The sequence below is a fragment of the Podarcis vaucheri genome, assembly GCF_965113315.1.
Source record: "Podarcis vaucheri genome assembly, chromosome: 1".
In the NCBI taxonomy this organism is placed as follows: domain Eukaryota; kingdom Metazoa; phylum Chordata; class Lepidosauria; order Squamata; family Lacertidae; genus Podarcis; species Podarcis vaucheri.
Window position 1 is genome coordinate 16,738,779 of NC_138759.1, and position 20,694 is coordinate 16,759,472.

The 20,694-nt window shown below is 43.9% G+C and overlaps 2 protein-coding genes across 7 annotated transcripts in view; both read left to right on the forward strand.

Moving 5' to 3' along the window:
• Positions 1–20,694, forward strand: part of LOC309530761 (uncharacterized protein) — a 146,218-nt gene that overhangs the window by 8,270 nt on the left and 117,254 nt on the right. The gene's annotated exons all lie outside the window — the stretch shown is intronic.
• On the forward strand, positions 1,097–19,690 carry MOK (MOK protein kinase). Of its 6 annotated transcripts, none has more exons than XM_082218693.1 (12): positions 1,097–1,184; positions 5,541–5,655; positions 6,453–6,542; positions 7,621–7,691; positions 12,243–12,321; positions 13,116–13,164; positions 14,150–14,328; positions 15,076–15,177; positions 16,341–16,514; positions 17,404–17,515; positions 19,014–19,217; positions 19,301–19,690. In XM_082218693.1, exons 1-12 carry the CDS (start codon positions 1,139–1,141, stop codon positions 19,376–19,378), a joined length of 1,299 nt encoding a protein of 432 aa, XP_082074819.1. In that variant the 5' UTR covers positions 1,097–1,138; the 3' UTR covers positions 19,379–19,690. The 6 variants fall into 6 exon arrangements, 5 of the variants coding, with proteins under 5 accessions (XP_082074819.1, XP_082074822.1, XP_082074823.1 ...); XR_014218609.1 differs by having other exon boundaries at positions 1,099–1,184; positions 17,404–17,511; XM_082218694.1 differs by lacking the exon at positions 1,097–1,184 and adding an exon at positions 1,245–1,424.

Here is a 20,694-nt window from a genome sequence, read left to right on the forward strand (position 1 = left end):
AGGAGAACATTTTGCCTTCGCCTTCTTTCTGCTACTCGGTGACTCAACTTTGAAGATTGGAATTCGTATACAATATTAATGGCCGTGCTTCTGGAGTTGCATGTCGTTTTATTTAAATCACAAATGTGTGTTTCACTGTAAAACGAAGCAGATCTGCATGCTGTTCAAAAGTGATCCATTTGAGAGTGTGTGAAAAATTATGAAAAAGGGCTGCTTCGTTTAATGACTGTCTAATGGCTATTTATTACACACAGAGCATCGACTACACGAGTCAACACTATGCCCTTTATTTAACAGCTAGAGAAAAGGTTTATGAGCAAACGATGGTTTGCTGGTTGATTTTCAGAGCTGGATACACCTTCGAATTCTGGATTTTCAAAATCTCTGTTTTTTAGATCCTATGTTGTCTCATTACACGGAGCAGTTGCAGAGATATCTAGCGAACTGGGACACAGTATTCGAGCTGCAGTTATCCACAGGCAAGATGACATTCCTGCAATCCCAGTTCTGTACTGGAAGTGGCGACTTTTGCAAGAGCGACTCAACCAGCATGTTATTTCTTTCCTTTTGAATGCCTGTCACGTCAACTCCCACTCCAAAATAACTACTTTGTAATTCTGACAGTGGTTGGTGGTTGGTTTTTGGTAACATAGCTCCTTTTCAAAACAACTATATTTTGCTTAACTATGCTCAAGATGTGTCTTCATGGAGTAGGAGATGCTTACTCGGAAGTAAGCCTCGCTGAGTGCAATGGAACTTGCCCGCATGTAAGTGTGTAATTGAGTAATTCTACCTGATGCCCCTTACAGTTCAAACTTAAGCATGCGTACTGGGAAGTTCGACGGCGACTTACTCCCAGATAAGCTTACTCTCCTTCATTTGACGATTCTAAAGCAGCGGTTGCCTCTGTCATGGATTGTGATTCCCGCATTGCCGAGCGGGGTTGGACTAGATGACCTTTGGGGCACCCCTTCCGACTCGGCTAAGGTTCTAGGCTCTCCCTTGACTGCGCATGTGCAAGGATCGCCCGAGGGCCGGGGGTGGGTGGGGTTTCATAGGGCGAGGCGACTGAGGATGCGCGCAGAAAGGAGAGGAGCCGCGGTGTGCGCATGCGCCCCTCGGAGGCCCCGCCGCCGCCATGAAGCCCGCCCTGCGGCTGCCGCAGTCAATAGGAGAGGGCGGAGGTTAGCAACTGCGCTTGCGCCGCTCCGAGGGCGGGGCTGACACGGTCGCGCCCCCGGGTTGAGGGAGCTTGACGCTCTGGGGTTGCCAGGGTGACGGGGATACAACATGGCGCGCTGACAAGTTCTCGGCGCGGGGAGCGGAGGGCGGGGGGCCCTGGCGCTTCAGAGAGGACCCTCGCCGCCCCACACCCCCCTCCCCACCGGAGGGCACGCGCGGGGAAAGCGAGCGGAGGATGAACAGTAAGGGGGCGGCCTCGCTGGGGGCGGCGGCAGCGGCGAGTCTCCCTGAGAGGGAATGGGGGGGGAGGGGGGAGAGGGAGAGGAGCCGGTGCAGCTCGGCTTTCAAGGCGGATCGCGAGGAGGCGGGGGAGGAGGGGTTAATGGAATATATATGTGGGTGTACGTGTGTATGTGTGTACACGTGTGTAACGTATATGATCTACAACATCGTGTCGAAGTTTGTTCCAGGTCCTGGAAGGATGCGACCGGTGGCTGCTGAGGCCGGCGTATATATTCTGGCAGCCGGATAGTTAAACAGAGATGCTAAATTCTTATAGCGAGAGGTGTCTGATTCGATATCCCGCTTGGTGGGGGGTGGGGAGGGGAGGGGATGAGAGCTGTGTGCAAAGAAAAAGGGGGGTGGGGAGGGGAAGCCAGTGGGGAAGGGGAAGAGGTGTTTGTAACAGTGTGGTATAGTGGTTTCTGCATGTGCTGTAGAGGGAAGCGAGGGGCAGATGGGGCACACCAACCTGCGAAGGTAGCTCGTTTGGAGAAGGAGAACTCCAGTCCTAAACCTCCGCCTTGCATGATTTATTCAGGAGAAGACAAGGCTTAGGAGTAAAAACCCTACACAGATCCAGAAGGGAGTCGCTAAGATGGTTGGATGGCGCCTTGTACGCCTCCATCCGGCAACTGCTGCAGCCAAGCTGGTGCCCAACGTATTGCTCTGCTTTCCTTTGGATCATAGCGAGGCCAAGGGGGGGGGGGAGTCATCGACTAGGCAGCCCTAGAACTCCACAAACACTGCCCAGGCTTGTACCCCAAGGAGGTCACTTTGGTGCTGTTAATGCAGTGTTTTGACTTCGCCCTCAGAGGCGCACTCAATTGTCTCTAGAGGCAGTAGAGTGCCAACAACAATGGCGGTTAGAGCAGAGTTTTCCAAATGTTTCATGTTGGTGACACACTTTTTAGACATGCATCATTTCGTGACGCAGTAATTCAGTTTTACTTAAGGTTACCAGATTTTTTTCAATGAATCCAGGGACACTTTTCAACTTCAATGGATTTTGTATGGGGACCGTTTTGTAAATCCGGGACTGTCCCCGGGAAACGGGGACGTCTGGTAACCTTTTACTAGCAAACCGGAGGTTAAACTAACCCCTTTCTATCTGCAGGAGGAGTGCAGGGAGCGTTCATGCAACATGCCGGTACACTAATGTGTCGTGACACACAGTTTGGAAAACTCTGCGTTAGAGTGTCAACCACCTGGCCCCTCTGGGCCAGTCATGTAGCTCACTGAGTGACCTTGGGCTAGGTCAGACTTCCTCAACTTCAGCCCTCCAGATGTTTTTGGCCTACAACTCCCATAATTGTCGTCTCAAAACATCTGGAGGGCCGAGGTTGAGGAAGCCTGGGCTAGATACTGCCTCTCAAAGGACATCATTTTTCAGGCTTTGAACAGAGATTGTAGGCGGTGTTTCTTCTGCTTTGTTGTATGTATCCTATTCTAGTTTCATGTTCAATAATTAGTACAGGCATCCCCAAACTCTGCCCTCCAGCTGTTTTGGGACTACAACTCCCATCATCCCTGACCATTGGTCCTGTTAGCTAGGGATGATGGGAGTTGTAGTCCCAAAACAGCTGGAGGGCAGAGTTTGGGGATGCCTGAATTAGGATGTGTGCTTCAATTCAGGTGTATATGAACGCCTATCATATTTTCAGCCTGCTTTATACATCTGGAGAATTATATGACATGATCTACAAAAGTTCATGCCATGATAAATGTTTCAGATTGCAGTCCAGCCTTAAAACTCTTCCTAGCCCCTGATCTGATAATGCTTACTCAAAACACAATTTAATGGGTTTTCCTTTCATGTATGTATCAAGCACAAGCCTTCCTTCAGGAGTGGGAAACTTTTGACCCTCCAGATGGTGTTGAACTCCAACTCCAGTTATCCCCAGCCAACATAGCCATGTGTGGGGAACTTTTGTCCCTCCAAAGGTTGCTGAACCACAACTCCCATCATCCCTGGACATCCCCCATTGGTAGGGCTGATGCAAGTTGTAGTTAAGCAATATCTGGTGGGTCAAAGGTTCCCCACACCTGTTGCAGGCCATCATTATTTGGAGGGCTACAGTTTCCCCACCCTGCCTTTTGTTACTATATAGAGTTGTCAAGTAAACATACCTAAGGTGATAACAGCAATGGTCTGATTTATTATCAAGCAGTGATATATATTGTAAAAAGAGATCTTTAATGGGGGGGTGGGGTACATAACCAATTCTTACCATGACTGTGGTATGTACTTCACTCTTTGTAGTCTGTGTTCTACTGTTTGAACTGGGGATAGGCCCAGATTCCAGGTGCTTTGCCATTATTAGATAAGTGGCTCTGATAGTCACACTTCATTTAAAAGAAGGGTAGGTGAGGATAGACAAGCTGTGTCCTTCCAGATGTCGATGCATTCCAGCTCCCATCAGCCCCAGCTAGCATGGCCAGTAGTCAAGGATGATGAGTTTTTTACTCCAAGAATATGTGGAAGACCCCATACCTGTTTAGATGCTAGAGCACAGTTTGTTGTCTACATGTTCAGACTTCATAATCTTCAATGAATCTAAAGTTTTAAAGGTGGGGTTATTTGTTTTAACCAGCTGTTTTAAACACATGCTTCCAAAGCTATCAATGGTGTACAGCTATGAGCCAATGCACTCCTTGAGTTGCAGACACCTGCATCTGCTTTTCCAGCTGCAGAGCAATTTGAGCCTCCCGCATCCCTCCCTGAAAGAACTACAGTGGTGCCCCGCAAGACGAATGCCTCGCAAGACGGAAAACCCGCTAGACGAAAGGGTTTTCCGTTTTTGAGCTGCTTCGCAAGACGATTTTCCCTATGGGCTTGCTTTGCAAGACGAAAACGCCTTGCAAGTGTTCCGATTTTTTTTCGCTCCCCCCCCCTTTTTCTAAGCCGCTAAGCCGCTAATAGCCTTTTAGCTGCTAATCCGCTAAGCCTTTAATAGCCGCCAAACCGCTAATAGCGCTAATCCGCTAAGCCGCTAATAGGGTTGCTTCGCAAGACGAAAAAACCGCTAGACAAAGAGACTCGCAGAACGGATTAATTTCGTCTTGCGAGGCACCACTGTACTTTTTCTTTACAGCTAGCTGCAGTCTGAAGAAGTTAATTGTCATGAGAAGTTAGCCAGTGGAGGCTTTTAGAAGCAGTTGCTGTAGAGGTGATATGTATGGGAGATGACTAAACCAAATTAGAGAGGACAGAGGTATCTACAGAAGACAATTGGAAAGAAAGTTAGAATTGACTCAGTCTGCAGATGCTTAACACCAAAGAAGGTTAAAGAATGGTTAAGAGAGTGATCAATATGATAGTAAGAGGGATGCTGTCTATATGGGGACCAACAGCCATATCCATGGGCAGCTATCCCTGTGTGAGTGGTAATGTTACACATGAGTAAAATGCTCTGAATTACATAGCAGAGCATTAGGAGATTATAGATGTAGCTGCAGCTGTGATCCCAGCTTACATGTGCTACATTTCACTAAAGGATTCCAACAATATACCTCTGGGTATAGGACAGTATAGAAATTTAATAAATAATAATAAAAATGATTCTTTGATTCTAAGAATCAAAACAGTCCAACTTAAAGGCTAGATAGGCATGAATTTAAACGCCATAGTGGTCAAGCTTTAAAAACTTCTGATACTCTTACACAGCAAACTCAAATCTCTGAAAATTAAATTGACACTAATTTGATTAACATTTTATCTCATAAATGACCATGGGAGTAAAATGACTATTTCACACTTTGCTGAAGAAGCATCTGATAGGCAGTTAAGCAAAGAAAAGCTTCGAGTTATTACAGCAAATGTAATTTTAAGCAAGGTGGAGCTCCTCACACAGCTGTCCATAAATAAGAGCTGTATTTCCATAATCCTTATACAGCGTAGAGGGATGCAAGCCTTAGTTTTTGATAGATACAGTGATGATAGGAGAGTTGGTTGAATAAGTAAGTAAGCTATAACTGTAAACATGTCCCATGAAGCAGTATTTAAAGCAATCTTGAGGATATTAAGCTTGCTATCGATACTAAAACATAGTTTTCTTTTAAAATTTTGACCTTTTTAGAATATAAAACGATTGGTAAGATTGGCGAGGGAACATTTTCTGATGTTCTGAAGGTACAAAATTTCAAAGATGGACAATATTATGCATGTAAACAAATGAAACAGCATTTTGAAAGGTAGGTGCAGCTGCTTTTTTAATTTTCTTTTTACTTAAATGTTGAAATACTGAAATTTGGATGATCAAAGTTTGATTCTGAATATTTATAAATATTATACAGAAAAAGAGTGCCTTCAAAGAGGACAACTAACCTTACAACCACTACATTTCTCAATAATGGACTCGGCTGATATATCCAAATTTGTCTCTCTTTTGTCCCAAGCGTTAAACATAGTATGCAGCCCTTCTCCGGATCCCACAACCATCAAAGGTGTAGGAGCTGGTGACCAGAGACAGAGGCTTCTCTGTGATCTCTTACAGAAGTACCGTATTTTTCGCTCTATAACACGCACCCGACCATAACATGCACGTAGTTTTTAGAGGAGGAAAATCCGTAGGCATGCCACCCGTAGGCATTCCCTCCATAACACGCACAGACATTTCCCCTTACTTTCTAGGAGGAAAAAAGTGAGTGTTATGGTGCAAAAAATACGGTAGTTTACATGCTGTTTTATAAGCTGCTTTCATAACCTGGGGGAATGCCATGAGATGCCTCTGCTATTAATGTAATACATAAATAAAATAAAGAAATAACACTTTTCTGCTACCGGAAGAGAAAACCATGAAATGCTCTAATTCACTCATCCAAGCATGTATCTCACACATCTCTTGAGATTATGTGTGGCCCAATTCACAGACTGAACAGAGCAACAATAAAGAGGAGGGGGGATGAAGTGTTTACTCTTCTGTAATTTTAACAAACAAAAGCGACCTTAGCATGGTAGCCTAATCTTTTCCCTTTTTTATATACTGAAGTATCGACCACGTGAACAGTATGAGAGAGATACAAGCACTAAGGCGACTGAATCCACATCCAAATATCCTCACGTTGCATGAAGTGATATTGTAAGTGCCACATGCTTTTTTTCACCTTCCCTTTCTATCCCCTGAGTATTCTTCCCTAAGATGATGTGGAGGTGGTGAATCACAATTTCATTTGCCAGACCAGTTTTAATCTGGTTACAGTTGCTTGAGGCAACAGCTCCTCTATTTTCCTGTGGCATAATGAATGAGATTCTGCCTTTTCCTACACCCCTGCTCCCAGGAGGGCAGCAAATACCCTTGCATTGGGAAGTGAGCCTCCTGGGGCTGCCAATCACTTGCACTTGAATGGCTGAGTAATATATCTAAGTAAGGCCATTGAGCCACTGGTAGCATGAACACATGTACAAGACTCTACATGTACAAGTTTTAAGGAACAACTTGCTTTTATTCCATCTTTATCTGTATTCTCTGGTAGCGTAGATGATGGCAGCACCAACGGTACAAGAAAAGTACAATGAAGGACTCAAGTAATGACACTATTAAGGAGAATTACATGTACAGGCAACTCCCAATTTACATGCATTGAAGGCACATGTGACCATGCGCACATGCATTGCCATGAACCTGGAAGTGGCATGAAAAGGAGCAAAAACAGCCCTAAAAGTGAGCAAAAAACGGCAGAAATTGCATGAAAACAGTGTCTAGCAATCCCACAAGCCTTTGCGAGTGCAATCCCAGGAGCCTTTGCCCCGAACTTTGAGGCCTGTTGAGAGTTGGAGCTTGAGCAAGGAGGTTTGGAGGGTGCTTGCAGGTTTTTTCAGTGGTGTTCCCAATATACGTGATTTCACTTAAACACGCGGTGCCTCAGAATGTAACCCCTGTGTAAATGGGGAGTTGCCCATACTGTAAGGAGGGCCATCTTATGCCACCTGCCCAATAAAAGACTACAGGTGGTCAGTGGATGATAACAAAATGTTTTTCAGACTGTTGTATTCTACTGAATAAAATGACTTTTGTCTCCACATAAGTTCAAAACTTTTGCTTTTGAGTTCTAGCCTTTTTACATATGAGACCACCTCCCATCCACCAAAGGATTTCATAAGTAGTTTTATCCTTTCTTCCATGTAGTTAAATAAGATCACACTTTTTTCCTCTTCAGTGACAAGAAAGCCGGTGCTGTGGCATTGATATGTGAACTCATGGACATGAACATTTATGAACTGATCAAAGGTATGTAGATCATGCCAATGAGAAAGTCATTTGCAGAGATTATTTATTTATGCAGAAACCCAACTATTTGTACAGTATGACTGACCCAAAGAATAAAATAGGGCAGGTGGAGAACCTGTGACACGCTAAATGTTGTTGAACTCCAACTCCCATCAATCTCAGCCAGCATAGCAATTGTCAGGGTGTTTTTCTCTAGCAACATCTGGAGGACCAGTTGTCAGGGAGTTGTTGTCCAACAACATCTGGAGGACCACAAGATTTCTCTAGTTGGCCAGTCCTGATGCCCAAGCTGAAGTCATTCTGTCTGTGCCATTCAGCTGTTTACCGCCCATAGTCTTCTTCCCAGTAGGTGAAGGCAGAGAGAGATTTTGAAATGTGGAGATGACATTTCCATATAATTACAGATACCGAAGGGAAACACCTGCCTGACGGTGCTGGAAAGGAGGAAACAGGTGCAGGTGGGAAGACTGTGTAGAAAGGGAACAGCAGCTAATAATTGTGTCATCTCTGCTCTGTAATTAAGAGTCCTGCTATAACAGCTCACACATCACAAATATATATATTTACAATTCAAAACAACTGATTGGCTGAGATTAGAAAGCCACGATCACGTTTCAGTGCTGTTGAGAGATTAAGTCCCCTATCTTTTCTTGCCATTCCTTTGTCATTCTTGGCCATGTGCATGTGTGTGAGAACAGGGGTTTGCACTCACAAGGAGTTCTTGCACACCTCAAAAGTTATTACTGATGGCTGGGGGCAGGGGCGAACGAAGGCTAACCGACACCCGGGGCAGGGGAAATCGCCGGCTGCACACGCTTTGCACCGCTACATACGACACATGCGTGGTGTCACTACATAGGGTGCATGTGTGGCGTCGCTACATACAGCACATGCGTGCGACACTGTGCATGCGTTGTACGTAGTGGTTTGCCGGTGGCGCCTCCTGAATGTTGTACGGCCAGCGGCGGGATTCTCTGCTTGCAGCTGCAGCCGTGAACAGAGGATCCTCCACATGCGGCTTCTGCAGCGCAATGGCTGCTTGCGCCACCGCACCCGGGGGCAGCGGGGTGAGCACCCCGCGGGGTGCCTTCTTGTCACCCCCCACACATGGTGGCACCCAGTGTGAACGGCCCCACCCCACCCCCCTTGCAATGCCACTGGCTGAGCAAGGGTAGATAGCAGTTACTGACTTTCCTTCCAGCAGCAGTCCTTTTCACCACAAGTGGAATCACTTTCAAGTCTGAGGACTGTTTGGATCTTGGCCTGTGGTTGTTGCCCCCCGGCAATAAAATATAGCTGAGTATTGCAGGGAATGGCATAGTGTTTGTTTCAAATGCTGGTTGTATGTTGATGAAAAATGAAAGGCTGGACAAGTCTGGTACCATGAGCCACAAGTAATTTTAATGCAATGAATCTTAAAAGTTCCAGCTCCACCTTCTCTAGGCTAACTCTATGTTTATCTAAAGAGTCTTAGCAACTCAGAACTTACAGAATTCAAGACAAGTATTCATGGTTGTCTTAGCTAGTATTGAATGTGGCAGCACATACAAATGCAAAAAAATTGCAGAATGATGACAGAATAAAAAGCTCTCTAAACTAAAAAGCACGCTTCTCTATGCAAGCCACTTTCTAAGGGTGGTAGTCAAGTTTCTTCAGTTCAGTGCCTTTATAATAATTTTGTCCTTGAGTTGCTACACGGAAAGGCTTTCATTGATTGTATTGATTTTTATATTTATAAGGACTCATTGGGTGGCAGCCAATGTCCTCCTGCTTGTGGAAGGGCTTTTGATTTAGCAGAGGCCCCTCCCAACAGAACGCGGGAGATAACTTTCACCAGTTTCCCCTCCCTCCTCCAACCTTAATTTTTTTCTCCAGAAGAGAGAATCTGCAAAAATAGACTTTCCCCCTTGCCTCTGTTTAATCAACCCATTGGTCCTTCAGGGCATTTGGTATATGTATCATACATAAAGAAAATGTGGCTTGCTTTCCTTAGTTGCAGTTCCATTTCCTTCAGCGATGAATCTTCTGAGGGACAGTTCACTCATACATGTTCAGCAGCTAGTGACTACAACACCTAGTGGTGACTCACTTGTCTGAGTGGGCCTTCATAGATGGATGCTCTCATTGCTCCTTAGGTCACCTCAGATGCAATGCTTTCCAGGAGAGTCAGCTCACACTAGTACAAGCTGATGTGAATCCATATTCTGTTTGTAGATCCAGAGTAAAATAATGTATGTATGAGTTGGCACTTAGCATGGCAAGGTGGTGGGTGAGGTCTTTTTCATTTGATAATCCTTTCAAAAGGAATGACATAGATACTGGGGGTTCAATCTTAAATCATTATTTGATCTTCAATGTGAACAAACTGCAGAATATGAGGCTCCACAGTTGCTGGGGTTTTAGTATCATTTCTTCGGGTGAGATTGTAAGGACTGGAATAATCTACTGCATTCCCTCATTAAATTAGCTATGGAAAAATAATAAGTTGATAGTACAATACACAGAAGCAACAACTAGAATGGAAATAGTTTCCTAATGGCGATAGTTGCATAGCAATAACTGAGAGTTAGAAAGCAGATTGATTCTGTCATCTAGAATGCGTTAAAATAAGCAATTAAGGCTTATGAAAATTTGTCTGAGTTTCCATGATGAATATTCTGAAAATGTCTGTGAAAAGAGATGCAATGTTATGACAGGAGATCTATAGGACAATATATATAAAATCCAGGTGTCTGGCTGTTCAGCTTCTTCATGAACTTATGGCTCATTTGATGGCTAAGTATAAAGGTATGTATTTTGTATTTAAATAGTTGAGGGTGAAGTGTCTTAAGAGTCAGGTTACTACATTGTAGGTTGAATCCAAGCTAAATTAGTCATACTTTTAATCCCACTGATTACAGTGAGACTAAAGCATGACTATCTTAATCTGGATCCAAGCATGACCAATGTTACCTCCCCCCCCCATCCCAAATTGAATAAAGTGGTACCTCTGGTTATGTACTTAATTCGTTCCGGAAGTCCGTTCTTAACCTGAAACTGTTCTTAACCTGAAGCACCACTTTAGCTAATGGGGCCTCCCACTGCCGCTGCCCGATTTCTTTTCTCATCCTGAAGCAAAGTTCTTAACCCGAGGTACTATTTCTGGGTTAGCGGAGTCTGTAACCTGAAGCATCTGTAACCTGAAGCGTCTGTAACCTGAGCTAGCACTGTACATTGGTCAGTCAGGAGCATTCATTCACCCTTAACATCCCAAACAGCTGTAGCTTATTCAAGCAATAACTTGAGATGTAACGTTCATGCTGAAAATGCAGTGAGTAAATTAGTCATGGTTGCTTCAAGTATGCCAGTGCTACCTGAAATGAAGCAATGTAGCAGTTTGAGCAGGAAGATAAAAAAATGTGCATGCTTTTGATACTTTGGGGCCTTGACAAAGCTATTCCTTCCTATGCATTAGATCCTACTGCCAGCATCCAAACACCCTTGGTGTCCTGTTATATCTATCCTCTGTAATACTGAAAGCAGTCTTTGGAGGAGCCAGTCTGTGTGCCATATCAGGGCAGGTGCGGTTATGTGATGAGGCTACTACTGCCTATTGTGTAGGAAAGGAACCTGTGGCCTTCTAGCTGTTCAGCCACTGGCCATGCTGGCTAGGATCAATGGGATCTGGGAAGCCAACAACTTCTGAAGGGTCACAGTTTCACCATCTTGGAGTAGGGCATCCTGCTCCGCATTTCCCAAAGTTCAGGTCCTTTGGTTAGATTGATATATCTCCTGTCAGGTTTACTATGCACCAACCGTATCAAGTGGTTGAGCTCACCATACAAGGGGGTACCCGATAGTAGGTTCCCTCTAGGCATGGAAGTTTGCTCTTCCATTCATGGAGGGCAAGTAAACACCTAAAGCATGTACTTTACACTGTTCAGAATGGGCCTGGGTATTCCCAACAATGGCTGCCCTTTCAGCAGAGATTGGAAAGCCAGTTTAGGAATCAACACTTCCTCCACACCCACCTTTCTGGGGAGCAAACCTTCATATCATGTTGACCACTATTAAGAGAAGAGTCAGCGTTGACTCTGTCTGCAGTTATCCAGAACTCTGGCATGTGTTAACTGTGGTTAGGTGAGTGCCTGTGTTTCTTTTAACAGTGGTTAAGGCTGAGCAGGAAAATTTGCTCTAGGGAGGGGGAGAGATGACTGCTGAACTCTTAATGATAGCCTCCTTAAATGAATGAATGAATGCATTTTAATAAAAATTATATGCTACTTGATTGTAAACAAAAACTCTCAAAGAGAATACAGTTAAAAACAACTATTTAAAACATTTTTTAAAAATCAGCAGTATATTAGAAACAGATTAAACCAGCCCAGTGTGTTCTTCCTCACCACTATGGAAAATATAAAAAGAAAACAAACACTCTACCATGGTTCATAGGCAAACCATCTCACAACTGTATTTAAAATTCACTTAACTGGCAGTAGTGACTGCAAGCACTCCATCATAAAGTGAACTTTGTATAAAACTGTATCATGTTCATTTGATTGTTTCCTCTAGGGAGGAAAAAACCATTGCCTGAAGGGAAAATAATGAATTATATGTACCAGTTATGCAAGTCTCTTGATCACATGCACAGGTAAGGCAGCCATTTGTATATTTTTGCAAATGTAGTATTTGGCTATATTATTGAGCTGGGATCTGGAGAGTCCAGTGAATACCCCAAGGTACTGCTGTGAGGGTCAAAGTACATAGGATATTAGTCGTGGAGCTGCTTTTATTTTGGAGAAAAAGCAGCCTTGGGGCCCCTATCCAGAATGTGCATTTATTCTGACTTCACACTGATGAAAATTGCTCATCTGCTTGCCTCCAAAAAGTAGACTATTGATGGCAATATACAGCATTTTCTGGGGCTAATAACAGCCATAAGAGAATGATTTTCAGTAGGGGGGAAATGGTATAGGGCTCCAATGTGGATTGGGAGCCCATTCTAGTTTTCTCCAAAATAAAAGGAATCAAGTTAATCCCACTAGATTGATATAATATATATATTTATCTATATATCTATATATCTGTCCTTCCTTCCATAGGAGTCCAGGTAGCTTACAATCTTCATAAAAGCACATTAAAACCTTAAATCAGTTTAAAAACACTATGCACAGAAAAAACCAGTAAGCCACTAGCAGCAGGCTCTGCATGTAACATCCATGCAGTTTGGCCTTGATGTATCTATTCCAGCTGCAGCCTCTCACGCTGCAAATTCTTCTCTGGAGCATCCCCCAATCTCCAGGCCAGGGATGGTTTTCAGGAGTGTTCATAAGGTGGACTGGGAATGGGACAGTGTGGAGCGGGAAAACCCCAATACACAGGGGACTTTCTGTATGCCATTCTTGGTGTATAAATACTTACTTGCCCTGAATAATTCTCTTGCAGGAATGGGTTATTTCACAGAGATGTAAAACCAGAAAACATATTAATAAAGGTAAGCAGTCTTTAGTGCAGTGTTTCTCAAAATGTGTCCCACCCCCCTCCAGGTACGTGAAAGAGTTTCAAAGAGTACAAGGCCAATTTATTTTTGCTTGAGAAGGGGCACACCAGTAAGACTAAAATCAAAAGAGGTTTGTTGTAGGTTTGGGAAACACAGCCGTAGCACAAGCGATAAATATGTTGAAACTCTGTATTCATTATGCTAAGACTGCAATTTGGAAGTGCATTTGTACCTAAGAGAAAAGTGCATTGTTAGTTTTGGATGTGGAACTACAGGTGCCCAGTTTAGATAAGTGGCAGTATTGTCCCTAGCCTTTCCCAAACACTACTGATGAAGTGTAGTAAGTAATCTTCTATAACCTGGTAAGTCTTCTTGTGACCAAAGTTTCAAGCTTTTTTCCCCCGGTTAAGTACACCCCATTACGGGGACGCGGGTGGCGCTGTGGGTTAAACCACCGAGCCTAGGACTTCCCGATCAGAAGGTCGGTGGTTTGAATCCCTGCGACGGGGTGAGCTCCCGTTGCTCGGTCCCAGCTCCTGCCAACCTAGCAGTTTGAAAGCACACCAGTGCAAGTAGATAAATAGGTACCGCTCCGGTGGGAAGGTAAACGGCATTTCCGTGCGCTGCTCTGGTTCGCCAGAAGCGGCTTAGTCATTCTGGCCACATGACCTGGAAGCTGTACGCCGGCTCCCTCAGCCAATAAAGCGAGATGAGCGCCGCAACCCCAGAGTCGGCCACGACTGGACCTAATGGTCAGGGGTCCCTTTACCTTTACATCCCGTTACCATGTTAAGTGCTCCTGGAGTTACATTTTCTCGCCATTTCCAAAGACTACAAGCACTCTGCCCAAAATAGCCATGGACCAGAGTTCATTGCAATGTAATAGCCGGATTTAATTCTCAAATTAAGCACCTTTACACATGATTGATTTTATATGAACGCCTTCTGATTTGAGATGCCACAACTATCTTAACTGCAGCAAGATCTTCTGAAGCTTGGGGATTTTGGTTCCTGCAGAAGTATACACTCCAAGCAGCCTTATACAGAGTACATCTCTACGCGCTGGTACAGGGCACCTGAATGTCTTCTCACAGATGGGTACTACAGTTATAAAATGGACATGTGGAGTGCTGGCTGTGTGTTCTATGAAATTGCAAGGTACGTTATCTTAAAGGAATTGGTAGTTTGACTTGAGAGCAGGGCCGGCCCAGCCATGAGGTGTGCTGAGGCAGCCGCCTTAGGCAGTGGAACACCATGAGGTGGCACCCCTGCCTGCCCCGTCATTAGTAGAGAAGCAATGGTGGCGGCTTCCTGCCACCGCTTCGCGACCCAGGTAACAGAGGCACTGGCAGTGGGGCAGTACCTTCCTATTTTGCCTCGGGCGGCAAAACGGGACACACTGCCCTTGACTTAGAATGAAATTCACATTAAGGGTAGGATTCTGTAGATGGCATGAAGTGTTCACAATTGTGTCATGGAAACAATTTCAGATACTGTGAAAAGCTGGACAACAACAGATAAAGCTCAGTGGGAAAGCACATGCTTTTGCGTGGAGAACGTTTTAGATTTAGTCTTTGGCCTTGCTAGTAAATATATACTTGAGTCTTCACTGGGGGGGGGGGTTGGCTTTGAGGGGGATGGCAGAACCCCCAGAACAGCACATGGGGAGGGAGAGAGGATTGTTCTGTCTGGCAAGCTGCATTGCTTGCGCAGATGGAATGTTTGCAGTAGCACAGTGCTGAATTCCACCTGTAATCTCCTCAATAGTTGGTGCAGGGGTCAAATACTACCAACACCTGTGCCACAATTTAAGACTGGACAGTTTTCCTCACAAGGAGAAAACCCTCAACCCTGGCAGTTTAATTTCCCACACTGCCCAACCAATTCCCCTTTTTCTGTTTCTAGTTTCCACCCACTCTTTCCTGGATCTAATGAACTGGACCAAATATCAAAAATCCATGATATTGTAGGTACTCCTCCCAAGAAGATTCTTAATAAGTTCAAGCAGTAAGTACATTTTGAATTCTGGGATTTAATAGTGCATTCTCTCTGTGATCGAACCTGTACAAATAAATGTCTTAATTTAGAGGAGAATGCTCACACATCATGTCAAGGAAGCTGTTTAATAGTCCATAGCTAAAACAGTGTAGACTAACAATTCAGTGTAACCTGAGGCTACTTCATCAGTTGTGAGCTGAGGTCACACTCCAAATAATGGCATCTTGTGAATTGATTAGATCGCTCGCTGTCTACTTTTCCATTCAAAAACAAGTTAGATCTCTGTTTCAGAGTGTTAAGTGGTACAGAAATACCAGCTTCAGGCTCCAAGCACAGAGCAGATCCAGCAGAGGGACATGCATTTATCCCTTTGCCTCCCCAGAGATCCCACCCCTATGCCACAAGTCACACATGCTTCTACTCCAGCATTGTGGTATTTTAAACTGTGATCAGTGAATACCTCCTCAAGCACAGGAAGACCCTGATAGCTGCTGTTTACTTAATGGCCAAGATGGTGAGTCAGGAAGTCACCTCTGCCATGACCTCGCCAGGTGCCCTGAGGCAAGCTACTGTCTTCTCAACCTCATTCCTCTATAACATGGGAATAACGTGGATCATTAATGTATGAGAAGTCCTTTGAACACTCAACAATGCTACGTATATGTTAAGTAGGCTATGGGTTGCAAAGCACCGCTGAAGACGGCCCGGTAGCCAGATCTCTGACAAAGTGTTATATGCTGACAAAGTCTCACTATTGTCAGTAATTGTGCTGCAGCAACTCTGCACAAACTTTAGCTTCTAGATCATATGCGAGGGAAGCTCCACCTAGAGCACACTGCAGCAATCCAGTCTTCAGTTTGTGAACTGCCGTGGCCAGGTTTTTCTGGTCCAAGAATGGCTGTAGCAGTCAAAGCAATTGCCGTTGGTAAAAGGCACTTCTAAGCTGCTGAGGCTTCCAGTGACAGAGCTGGAGCCAAAAGCACAAACAAACTGAACCTACTGCTTCTGGGTAGGCAAATCGAAGGTCAGACAAAGAGCAAAATGTGTATTTAGCCTTCAAGATTTTCTACGTCAGCTTTATCTCTTTGGCATCCCTGCCCCATCCTCCCCAGTAAGGCTGACATTAATAGCCTCCTGACAGGAATGTGTTTCCTTTCACTGGATTAATGCAGGTCACGAGTGATGAGCTTTGATTTTCCCATCAGAAAAGGGAAAGGAATCTCTCCATTTATGCCTAGCTTGTCAAACAAGAGCCTAACTCTTATGTATGCAATGATACAATATGATCCTGACGAGAGGATCTGTGCCCATGAAGCCCTGCAGCACCCTTACTTCAGAGAATTAAGGTAAGTAAACTTTCAGTGTCTCTTGAACTGAGCAATAAATGTGGAGTTGCTGGTGTCTCCAGCTTCTTAATCCCAGACTTAAAACCAGGGAGTGAGGTCCACCATTGCAACATAATAATAATATAATAATAATTTATTATTTGTACCCCGCCCATCTGGCTGGGTTTCCCCAGCCACTCTGGGCGGCTTCCACAGAAACCAAAAAACACTAAAATATCATACATTAAAAGCTTCCCTGAATAGGGCCGCCTTAAGATGTCTTCTGAATGTCAGGTAGTTGTCCATCACCTTGACATCCGATGGGAGGGCATTCCACAGGGCGGGCGCCACCACCGAAAAGGCCCTCTGCCTGGTTCCCTGTAGCGTTGCTTCTCGCAATGAGGGAACTGCCAGAAGGCCCTCAGCACTGGACCTCAGTGTCCGGGCAGAACGATGGGGGTGGAGACGCTCCTTCAGGTATACTGGGCCGAAGCCGTTTAGGGCTTTAAAGGTCAACACCAGCACTTTGAATTGTGCTCGGAAACAGTGCATGAACAGGACTTCCCTTCCTCTCACAACCTCATTAATCCTCCCAAACTGCTCCAGAGAGGCCCTTGGCTAGCTACAGCAGACCACAGGGGCAGGTGGGGGGCTGCGAGGAAGGGAAAGTCCCACTGGTGCAAACACAACTCAACACTGGATATCACCCAGAGGACTTAAATTACATCTATAGCATCCAAGCTTAAATATTGACCTTCTTCTCTAGGTTTGGGTACTTAACAGCTGCGTTTTAAATTACTGTTTAGTACGGCTGAAAAACGGGAGTGGCTATGTTGGCTCGACTCTCTAGTTGACACAAACGAATTTTGAGTTTCATAGGTGGGATTTTGTCTGGCTCTGTGCTGAACAGGTTGGCAGAGAAACAAGCTTTGACCATACGCAGAAGAATGAGATTAGCAGAAAACCCATTAGAAAGGGAGACTCTCAGCTTGCGCCGTATTTCAAAGGAGGATCAAAGGCAGGTAATCTTTAAATCAATGAATAAGTAATAAACCTAATTAAGTAATGTCATTTTAAAATTGCCAACAGAATAGCCCTGTGTCAAATGTGATGATATGATGAATAGTGTCCAATAGGCAAAACGTATTTTAGGATTTTTGTCTCAAAAGGATCCAAGGCTGTATGGATTTCTGATCTAAACAAACAATGTCCATCTAAGCAAGACAGGTAGCTTTAGAGAGGGCTTTGCATACATACTGCATTGCAAATAAGCTCCCAAAAGCTACTACCCTGCAAAAATATTTACTAGCTTGTTGGTGGCTGCGGGAAGAGGGCTCTATCCCTCTTGCAGGAACCTGCTCCATTTATATGGAATTGCAGGGAGGCTTCCTGGCAGCCTGTTTAGTTTCTAGCTTGGGAGTGGATGGGGGAAATGTTCTGTCCCTTCTCTACAAGCCTGTTCATCTGCCTGCATGGAATTTCTTGTTGCCAGTCACTACCAGGCTAATGTCAGGGTGCTGAATATTATGATTTACAGCTTGGAGGAGCATACAGTATAGCATTTGGCGCTCAGAAAACTTTTAGTGACCTTATGAAGATGCACATGTAATTATGCTGAAACAGGTTATTTACACATCTTTTCTCGAGATGTTCTGTGAGCATGACTGCTGTTGCATCCAGGCTTATTAAATCATCCCTGCAAATTGTACATTAATTATAGAACTATGAAATCGGAAGAATCTGGCTGAACCAGATGCAAGTTGTCACTTGAGCTATCAGTATCTCATTTGCCAGCACCCAAACAAGATTCTATGCTGACCAAACTGAAATCCAAGCAGGGAAAAGAGGGTCACTTATTCTTATAAAGCTTTTCCAGGATCTATTGGATCACTTGTGCAAGGGGAGGGGGCAGGATGAAATGTGCCCGATCTTACCTTTTGAAACCACTACGCTTAGCTTTCCTCCCACCATGGAATTCTGAAGGCACCAGGTTTAAGTTGACAACACCTTCCCTATCAGATCTAACCATTGTTTTGTCTTATTTAGAAGGTATTCCAATAGCTGTTCTAGGGAGCAGTTTTAGAAATTAGAAATAAATCTCATGCTACTAACAGAGCAAGTTTAATCAAGCCTTAGCTTGTGGCACAGTTGAAATTATTGGTTCTCTTAAAATTAGAGCAGCAAAAAATCTATTTTCCTGGTAAGTATCCACCTTCCAATATGCTCCAGCTTTTCTCCAGTAGCGTTTGGATACCAGTATTGGTGTAATTACCATTATCGACATTTGCGCCTACACTAATCTTAATACCTTTAAAGTGCATCCATCTATGTGTTTCTTTCTGAAGGTGTGATCACAGAAAACAAGCAGCACTACTCGGGAAGAACCATTTTGGTTGTAAGTTTGTATACATGCTTAGACCATCACAGCAGCAATGTCAACCAGACCAACACTTAACATTTAGCCTACACGAAACATACTGATTTCAAAAAAAAATTGAACTTTTATTTTTATTTTAAAAGAACTTTCTTAGGAGAGCCCAGGAGAATCCACTGGGACGTCGTGGTTTTCCCTATACGGTGGAGTTGCCCAAACTGGCTGTTCCTGAAGTAACCAACTTGACTTCTTACCCTAATCCTCCATTTCAGTCAGTTTTTCCTCTCCCAGCAACCAACGGGCAAGTCCAAGTGTTGCAGCCCATAACATATTTTGGGACACACTGCAAGGTAATTCTGCCTTGCTTATCAGATTGTACAATTTTAGACAAGTAATTAACAGCCCATTTTAACTTGTGTTGTCTCACCAACAGTCTGAAAGACAGAAGGAATTTAAATCTCCTGTGAAACACTACCACTTGCCTGCTCTGGGAAGAAGAGGTGGTTACTGACGGACTAAGAATCCCTTGTGCTCACCAATACTTTTGAAAGGTACACTAACAGCAATAGTGCCTTATCTTCTCAAATGCTGCAGCAAGATGCTACAATATTATTATTTTTGTGCTTAACTTTTAAAAAAAGGAAAAGGAGCCTTTCTACGTGAGCACCGTTTTCATAACTCAGTCTGCACTTCATTTTTTTAAAGCTCCCGATGTACAATTTTATTTCTTCTTAAGTGGGTCGTACATTTGTTCCAATTGTGCTGCTCTGGTAGGAATGGAATTGTTACTACTTTTATATTAAATACGATACAGTACTTCTTATTTAAGATGTGTTGAAACTGAATTTGTGTATTTTTGTAAATGTGACTGTGGAGATATAGATTGAAGCAGCGGGGAAGGTGTTTGGTAGTTTCAAAACCCGAGTCTACTTAGTGTCTTCTGGAGTATGTTACATCTGATTTGAGTGCAATCTTGTGTAAAGATTTATTTTCCAAATTATGTAAATGGGCAGATTTTCTCTGCATGCGTCGTTCGTAAGATCAAGTTAGTCTTGCTGTTGCTCTCCCAACATATTCCTGTAGCACGGAAGCTTAAACAGCATGGGCATGCTTTATCAGTTAAAATACGATTTGTCACATGCTCAATACAATTTCACTTCAAAGAACACATTGTGCATTTGTGCTAGAAGAGCCAATAATATCTGAAAGTATATTTTGTGGGGGAGGGGCCTTGTATCTGCCAGGGACAAGAAGATTCTTAAGTCGCTTTCAGAATGACCGTTTAAATGAAAAATAAAAATGCCGTTTTATTAAAATACAGGGTTTTGAAATGGTACTCTCAAGGTTTGTTATATTCTACCCTTTTGAAATGAAATCCACTTCTATAACAACCTCTCTCTAACAAGGAAAGTACCGTATTTTTTGCACCATAACACTCACTTTTTTCCTCCTAGAGAGTAAGGGGAAATGTCTGTGCGTGTTATGGAGGAAATGCCTATGGGTGGCATGCCTACGGATTTTCCTCTTCTAAAAACTATGTGCGTGTTATGGTCGGGTGCGTGTTATAGAGCGAAAAATACGGTAGTTTGTGTATTACTGGTACAACTAATTGTATAAATAAATTTATGACCATCATCCAAAGCATCAGATTCCCCAAAATATAGAGGTGAAAACCTATCCTAGAAGGGAGGTCAATGATACAATGGGGGGGGGGGTTAATCAGTAATGCTAGTGGATAGGTAGATAGTACAAAAATAAGTGAGACCTGACCTTACCTTAAATATGAAAGTTGTACAGTAATTGGATTTTTCCTCCAAAAAAGCCACA

Coding starts and splice junctions, on each gene's coding strand:
- MOK (XM_082218693.1), top strand. CDS start 1,139: ATGAAGCCCGCCCTGCGGCTGCCGCAGTCAATAGGAGAGGGCGGAG. Junction 12,322..13,115: donor TCTCTTGATCACATGCACAG/GTAAGGCAGCCA, acceptor ATTCTCTTGCAG/GAATGGGTTATTTCACAGAG. Junction 15,178..16,340: donor ATTCTTAATAAGTTCAAGCA/GTAAGTACATTT, acceptor GGATTAATGCAG/GTCACGAGTGATGAGCTTTG.